The sequence below is a fragment of the Octopus bimaculoides genome, chromosome 21, assembly GCF_001194135.2.
Source record: "Octopus bimaculoides isolate UCB-OBI-ISO-001 chromosome 21, ASM119413v2, whole genome shotgun sequence".
Lineage (NCBI taxonomy): Eukaryota > Metazoa > Mollusca > Cephalopoda > Octopoda > Octopodidae > Octopus > Octopus bimaculoides.
Window position 1 is genome coordinate 17,889,038 of NC_069001.1, and position 8,837 is coordinate 17,897,874.

General features: G+C 41.0%; 1 protein-coding gene across 1 annotated transcript in view; it reads right to left on the reverse strand.

The window, feature by feature from the left end:
- Positions 1-35: 35 nt before the first annotated feature.
- LOC106870294 (E3 ubiquitin-protein ligase SHPRH) overlaps positions 36-8,837 on the reverse strand; it is a 78,893-nt gene continuing 70,091 nt past the window's right edge. Inside the window, exons 28-30 of the mRNA XM_052975311.1 lie at positions 5,706-5,816; positions 1,894-2,072; positions 36-1,021 (exon numbers count right to left, since the gene is read on the reverse strand). Coding sequence (XP_052831271.1) covers positions 475-1,021; positions 1,894-2,072; positions 5,706-5,816 — 837 coding nt within the window. The 3' untranslated portion in view covers positions 36-474. The remainder of the gene's footprint in view (positions 1,022-1,893; positions 2,073-5,705; positions 5,817-8,837) is intronic.

Here is an 8,837-nt window from a genome sequence, read left to right on the forward strand (position 1 = left end):
TATATATATATATATATATATATATATATATATATATATATATACACACACACACACACACATACATATATATATATGTATATTAGATGAGGATGGACAGTGCCCATGGTGTGCAGGCTCTTCTGGACTTATAAACGCAAAATGGCTGACAACCAACCATACCATCTGCAGCTCGGCATCTACAGATATAAATAAAAAAATGTGAGCAAGGAAGGAATTATGATTAGGTCGGGAGGGGGGGAGGAAATAAAAGGTTGCAAACTCCACCAAAGGCACCCAAGGACCATTATTTTACCATTAAAAATGACATGTTTCAATTGGATGTAAAATTTTCAACTGATTGAATAAATAGGCTGAAATGTTAAAATAGCGACAATGTTTTCGAAAATATAATTCACATGATATGGAAGGAATAAATGACTGAACTATCTTTTCTTTTAGTTTTCTTCTCAAAAAAAAAACTGTAATTGGTCCCTATATCTGTGAAAATGATGTCCCCGGTAAGGAATCTGCTGACATAGAATGAGACTGTGATTGTAGAATGGAAGTTGAAGGATGTGTTAAAGAAAGAGAGACTGAGGTTGTGTCAATATTTAAATTCTGACCAGCTGTTGTTACCTCAGAGGACCCACTTTGAGTCCCAACATCACTAGTGACAGAATGTTGAAGTAATGTTGTCGAACATTCTCTAGTGGTTTGATTCCAGTTCATGAAAGTTCTCTGCTCCTCAGTAATGCGTGATAAAGCAGCTGCTGCACACCTCTGCTGCATATCAGACAATGCACTTTGACCAGTGTTGTCAACATCATCTGATTCTAACTGTGGCTCAGAAATTGAAGATGAACTGTCTTCCAAGACAGCTTCGGTCGAAACATCTCGAAATAGTTGATACAAATCTCCTATAGTTAACATTGTGTCATTGCGGTCAGAAGGAACAAGGAAATTTGTTGCGGATGCTAGCATCAATCTCATACGTTCTTCAATAGTGGCCTTAATCAGGAATCGGTGCACTTCTGTTGCCCTAAAAAATATAAACAGACAAAAAATAAAAATACCAAACCACAGATTTCTGGTCCAGGTATAAAACCCCAAATTTAGTGGCTAGAGATATTGACTGTGTATTTTATTTTATCTATTCTGGAAGGAGGTAAACCATAGTTTCAATTCCCAGATTGGGCAATGCATTGTGTTCTTGAGGAAAACCACTTCATTTCATATTGATCCAATCCACTCAGCTGTTACTGAGTAACCTTGCAAGAGACTAACATCCCGTTCGGGGGAAATGTTGTGATCTTGCTCACTTATATGCCATGGAAACTGGGTAACCAGCCCTATGAGTCCCAGCACTTAAGAAAATAATGTCCATGGTGATGAAGGATGAAAGGTAAAATTGAACCTCAAGTAAAAGTCAAAAGTGTTAAGGACACTCCACCTGCTGAAGAGGATTGGTCTGTGAGAATCCTGTGGCAGCATCATGCAAAAAGCACTCATGCCAGTACCATGTAAAAGCATACATGCTGGTGCCATATCAAAAGCACCCAGCATGCTCTGTAAAGTGGTTGACGTTAGGAAGGGTATCCAGTTGTAGCCAAACCAAGCCAAATCAAACTAGAGCTTGGTGCAACTCCCCAGCTTGCCAGCTCTGGTCCAACTGTCCAACCGAAGCCAGCATGGAAACAGGAGGGGGGGGATTTAAAAGTGAAAAAATAAAGGGACGTAATGAAATATTACATATCACTTTGGCTACTAATCTACCAATTCTACAAAACAATGCCTTCATCTTTAGGATGAAAGGATGTGATGAGGAGATTTGGCTACTGTTTCTAGCATGGCAAGTAACTCCGACACTCAACACACACACTATTGGTTTATGAAATTACTTTGTCTACTTACATTGTTTGACCAATTCTATGAACTCTTCCAATAGCCTGCATCTCTTGGGCTGGGTTAAGTATCGGCTCAGTTAATATAACATATTTGGCTTCAATTAAGTTTAACCCGTTACAGCCAGTGTGAACTGGCAGCAGAAGAACAGTAACTTCAGGATTATTTTTGAAATTTGTCAGATTGTTCTGAAAGAAGACAAAAATAGAACAAATTAACACATTTTTATTAATTGACATCTTTGAGATTTTTTCTTTTCTTGACCATAAACAAAAAAAAGATTTTTAAAAAAAACTAACACACATGGCTGTGTGGTAAGAAGTTTGCTTTGCAACCACATGGTTCCAAGTTCAGTCCTTGGCCAAGTATCTTCTCAGGCCAACCAAAGCCTTGTGAGTGGATTTCATAAATGGAAACTGAAAGAAGCCCATCATATCATTATCATTGTCATCATCGTTTAACATCCAGTCTCTATGCTGGTATGAGTTGGACAGTCTGACACTCAGCAGAGGGTGCTGGTTGCATTTTACATGCCACCCGCATGGGTACTGGCACCAGCACCTGTAAAGGACAAGCCTATATGTGTGGGAGACAGTGATTTTACTTAGCTGGATGTGCCTCATCAAGTACAGCAAATCACCACATCTCCAAGTCTCTAGTCATTTCTTCAGTGAGGCCCAGTGTCTGAAGATCCTTTCTCACCACATTGTCCCACATCTTCGTGGGGCTACCCCTTCAACAGGTACCCTCTACAATTAAAGCTCAGCACTTTTTTATGCAGCTGTCCTCATCCATATTCATCACATGACCAAACCAGTGCAGTCTTCTTTCTTGCACACAACATCTGATGCCGCTTACACACAGTTTTCCTTTTAAATCATTTACACTCTGTCCTGCATATAAACTAACATTACCCATCCAGCAAAGCATGCTAGCTTCATTTCTTTCAAGCCTTCGCAAGTCCTCTGTAGTGAAGGCCCAAGTTTCACTGCCATGTAACATAGCTGTACATACACAGGCATCATATAATTTGCTTTTCACTCTGAGGGAGAGGACCCTAGTTACCAAGAAAGGTAGAAGCTCACTGAACTTCACCTAGCCTATTCTTATCCTAGCAACTACACTTTCAGAACTCCCTCCCCTACTGCTAACTTGGCTCCCTAGGTAACAGAAGCTATCTACTACTTCTAATGATCCACCTGAGCATTTGAGGGAGTCTATTGTCTGTGCATTTTTAGTGCTTATTGTACTCCCACATCTTCCCCACCATATTCTCCTTTAACCTTCCTTTGATAGTACTGCATTCTTTATGTGTCCAAAGCTTGCACTGCGTACAATGTATGGAGTTTCTACCAACACCCTTCTTACATATCGAGCAGAGCCATCTCCCAAAAGGAACTTGTGATTTGTCTGTTTTCCTTCTTACTGACCTTGTTTCCACACCTAAAATTTCTTCTCTAGGCCAGGTGGTGATCCAGCTATAAGAACAAGGTCACCAGCATATAAGAGCTCCCAGGGACAGCCAATCATAGATTCCTCTGTTAAGGCCTGGCGGACGAAGATAAACAGGAGGGGGATGAGAACTGAGCCTTGGTGGACTCCTATCTGAATACTGAATTTATTGCTATACTCGTTGCCAACCTTCATCTTCCTAGCAGCATCCCTGTACATGGCTTGTACCACTCTCACTAACCTCTCATCTATCCCTAGGTTCCATATTGACCACCATATAAGGGAGGGAGGGACTCTGTCAAAGATTTTTTCCATGTCAACAAAAGTCAAGCACAGAGGTCTATTTTTGGCTAAATATTTCTTCTGCAGTTGCCTAACAAGAATATAACATCAGTTGTGCTCCTGCCTGGCACAAATTTGAACTGCATCTCATCTACACTAACTCCCTTCCTAATTAATTGAGCTATGACCCTTTCTGTGACTTTCATCACCTGATTCAGCAATTTGATGTGTCTGTAATTATTTCTGTCGAAGGCATCACCTTTGCCTTTGTAGCAGTTGACTAAAATGCTGCTACACCAATCGTTGGGTATGACTCCCTCATGGACAACTTGATTAACTATACAGGTGACTAGGCTATATCCTACTCTGCCGGATATTTTAAGCATCTCAGCTGATAGGCTGGGAGCTTTCCCTATCTTCATGTCCTTTGTCAATTTGGATAGCTGGTCCCTCAGTTGGGTCAAAATCTGGCAGACTCTCCTTCTCCCATTCATTCTCTACATTTAGCAGCCTTTGATAGTGTGTGTGTGTGTGTGTGTGTGTGTGTGTGTGTGTGTGTCCGTGCGCGCACGTGTGTGTGTGTGAGTTGTAGTGGATTACATCAAACGAGACACCCACATGCTGGTATCTGAAAATACAATACCAGTGAAGTACTGGGGTTTTGATTTAATGGATTACACACCCCTATCAAATCTGTGACTTGCATTAGTATCAGAAATCAAAATAAAGGACTGAGGGCTAAGACTTCCATGTCAATTATATTAAACATTACAAAGCAGCAATTTAAGATGGGAGGTGGGGAACAAAGATTAACACTCATACAGGAGGGGGCTGCAGTATATACTTGAAACTAAAGAAGGCCCACTAACTGGATTTGAACCATGTACTTCACTGCTTGCCAAACAATTGTTACCAGTAGCACTATAGAGTGACTGCCACTTCCTGTTGGCTTTGATACGACAAAATGCTAGATGCTCTACACAGTAATAAAACACATGATTATGATGGTGGTGGTGATGCTGCTACAGCAACTGGTGAAGATAACTTCCACCACCACATTGTTTCTGCACTGTCATTAATGCTGTCGTCAGTGGCACCACCATCATTTAACATCCACCTTCCATGCTGGCATGGGTTGGACAGTTCAACATGAGCTGGCAAGCCAGAGAACCGCACCAAGTTCCAATGTCTATTTTGTAATGGATTGTAGGGCTGGATACCCTTCCTAACACCAGCCATTTTACACGGCACCTGTACCAAGGAAATCACCAAGTAACTCACGTGACAAGACCCAGTCCACCCTGCCCCCACCACACCCTCAACTGAGGTGGGGAGTAGTATTGAGAGAGATAGCTTTATGCCAAGTGTTAAAGTATGATAGAGGGACAGGAGTAGGTGTCTAAATGTAAGGCAGACACATGGCTACCCCAGCTGGAAGAGAACAAGAAGATAGTGGCAAAGATGTCAGGGAATGTCGTCAGGTTGCAGCTGAGAGAATATTTTCCATTCACTGTTATTCAAGTAGCCATGACAAATGAATACCTTTATGGAGGCTTGCCAAAAGTTAGCGAGAAGATCAGGCAAAGACAGCTGCAACTATCTGGTCACTGCGTGCGCCACCCTGATCTGGAAGCATCCAAATTAGGCTTGTGGAACCCACTTCATTGTGATGTAAGAAGAGGAAAATGTTGTCACACTTACATTGACAACTTGATTGCAGACACTGACCTGGAATTTATCCAGGATTTTGATGCATTGATGATGGACTGAGAAGTGTGGTGGGTGGACATTGTTGCTGTGGCCGAAGTTGGAATCCAGCCATAAAAAAATTTAAAAAGCAGCTATAATTCACAGTTGGACACTTGGGACATCTAAGTAATAGAAGTTGTTAATTACTTCTAGCAAGTTTTCTGGAATGTTGAAATATTCCATTTCTTAAGTGCACTTCCTGCTAACTATTCCTATACATCTTTTGCATGTGTAGTAAAGTCCAGCTTCTCTATCAATTGGCTTAATTACTACAGAGTTAATTACTAACTGAACAGTGAATGTGAAGGAGAAGACTTATTTGAATTACTGATACAAACCTGGGACTGTTTCCCTGAAGATAAAGTGGAATATCTAATGCCATTCATGGTCAATGCTTGACCTATTATCTCTAAAACACTTGACCACTGAAATATAACAACAAAATTAATAATTCAAAAGTTTTCAAAAACAGAAACAAACAAACAAAAACCAAAAATGTTATAAAGAAACATAAAAGGAAAAAATGCAAATAAAAGTTTTAGGAAAATGACTGAGTTAACACCTTAACCCTTTTGCTACCATATTTCTGTTGAAATACTACTGACTTTAATTAATTTGAAGAATTCAGTAAAAATTTTGATGGAAAGTTTTAATTTATATCACTTTAAAACAGAGTTTGTCCCATAGATCTAGGGGTAGTCTCATTCAGATTATTCTATTAAATTTAATGCTTAATTATTCACAATGTTTTGAATTAATCATGAATTAAACTTGTAGCTTCAAGGTTTTCATAATGTGATTGCTTATTTTTAAAAGGGTCTTCTACCACAGATACTGGGTCACACAACACTTTGAATAAATCTGAATAAAAGGAAACTGCATAGAAGCTTGACAAATGGACAGGGGACTATATATTTTCTAGGGTACAGACTTAATCCTTTGCTCAGTTTAAGAAGACTACTTGGCCCCTGAATGATCTTAATCAAAATCTACTTTGTTGCAAACATTTGGACCAGGTCTCTTGTTTCTCCCTTCCACAAATCTTAAAAGCTCTCAATGAAAATGTCATGGAAACTACCCTGCTTCTTTTGACAATGACTATCCCTAACAAAAAAATTTATAGGTACAGGAGTGGCTGTGTGGTAAGAAGTTTACTTCCCAACTGAAGGGTTCCAGGTTCAGTCCCACTGCACAGCATTTTAGGCAAGTGTCTTCTACTATAGCCTTGGGCTAACCAAAGCCTTGTGAGTAGATTTGGTTGGTAGACAGAAACTGAAAGAAGCCCATCATATACGTATACAAATATATATATTTATCTCGTCATCATCATCATCGTTTAACATCCACTTTCCCTGGCATGGGTTGAATAGTTTGACTGAGGACTGACAAGCCAGGAGGCTGCACCAGGCTCCAATCTGGTCTGGCAAGGTTTCTACAGCTGGATGTCCTTCCTAACACCAACCACTCCAAGAGTGTAGTGGCTGTTTTTTATGTGCCACCAGCATGGAGACCAGTCAGGCAACACTAGCATTGACCACAATCGAATGGTGCTTTTTACGTGCCACCAGTACAGGAGCCAGTCAGGCAGCACTGGCACTGACCACACTCAAATGGTGCTTTTTACGTGCCACCAGCACAGGTGCCAGTCAGGCAGCACTGGCACTGGCTATGACAATGATTTCCCTTAACTCAACAGGTCTTCTCAAGCACATATTGCCTCATGGATTGAAGGGTACTTTTAAATAGGCCAGTTATGCGACACTGGCATCAGCCACAGCTACAATCTCACTTGGCTTGCCGGGTCTTCTCAAGCACAGCATATCTTTAAAGGTCTCGGTCACTTGTCATTGCTTGTGAGGCCCAACGTTCAAAGATCATGCTTCACCACTTCATGCCAGGTCTTCCTGGGCTTACCTCCATATGCAACACATGACCATACCAACACAGTCGTCTCTCTTTTACACACTACATTTGATGCTTCTTATGTCCAACTTTTCTCTCAGAGCACTTACACTCTGTCATGTATACACACTGACATTACACATCCAGCAGAGCATACTAGCTTCATTTCTTTCAAGCCTCCGCATGTCCTCAGCAATCACAGTCCATGTTTCACTGTCATGTAGCATGGTTGTTTGCACACGTGTCGTACAGTCTACCTTTTACTCTGAGCGAAAGCCCTTTGTTACCAGCAGAAGTAGGAGCTCTCACAACTTTTGCCCAGGCTATTCTTATTCTAGCATCTATGCTCTCAGAGCATCCACCCCCGCTACTGCCAAGTACAGAGGTTTATCTTTGGCTAGGAATTTCCCCTGCAGCTGTCTTACCAGAAATATAGCAGTGGTGCTTCTCCCTGATACAAACCCAAACTGCATCTCGTCTAAACTAACTCTCTCCTAAATTAGTTGGGCTATGACTATCTCCTTGACTTTCATCACTTGATACAACAATTTGATACCTCTGTAATTATTCCTATCTAATGCGTCACCTTTACCTTTGTAGCAGTTGACTATGGTGCTGCTACACCGGTCATTGGGTATGACTCTTTCATGTATCACCTGATTGACTATGTGGGTGACTACATTGTAGCCAACACTGCCAGCTATTTTAAGCATCTTTGCAGTGATTCCTGATGAGCCAGGGGCTTTCTCTGTCTTCATACTCTTAATTGCTTTATCTACCAAGCAACTGTCAATTCAGATAGCTGGTCCCTCAGTTGGGTTGACATTTGGTAGACTCTCTTTCTCCCATTCATTCTCTTCATTTAGTAATATTACATGGTGGTGTCTCCAAGTCTCTCTCTTTGCCATCTCATTAAATGCAAGTGAGCCATCATCCATGCAGACACATTTTTCTCCTATGACATCACGATTCTCTCTCACACACTGTCTTGCAACACGAAGTACTTCAAGTCTTTGGTCCTCATGTCACAGAACATTGGCAAATTTTTTCTTATCTGCTTCCCCTCTGGCTAAGTAAACCTGTCTCCTAGCTTCCCTTCTGGCGATCTGGTACAGTTCCTTGCTACCACCGCTCTTCCAGTCCTTCCATGCCTGTTTCTTTTCCTTAATAGCATTGTCAACTACATTGTTCCACCACCACGTCACCTTAGATTGAGGGGTGACTTTGCACCATACACAGATCTGGTCAGTAGCCCTCAACAGGTTGTCCTATCAGGCGGTTTTTAAGCTAGTATGTAGCTTTTAAGCAACTAACCCTGAATGGGAAAATCTGCAAACAGATCTCTGACTTGTTTTGGAGAATTTGTTGCAATTGCTTCCTCCAGAGTCATTTCCTAATGATGATCATATTTGACGTTAAAAATCATGTAAAAAACAAATCGACAGAAACAATCGCAGTAATGAAAACATAGGAATCCAAAATTTCAGGATTGCAAGTCTGGATTTGGCTTGGAAAGTTTTTAATTTACTCATGGAGTCAGCCTGATATATTGGACTACGGCCTCTAGG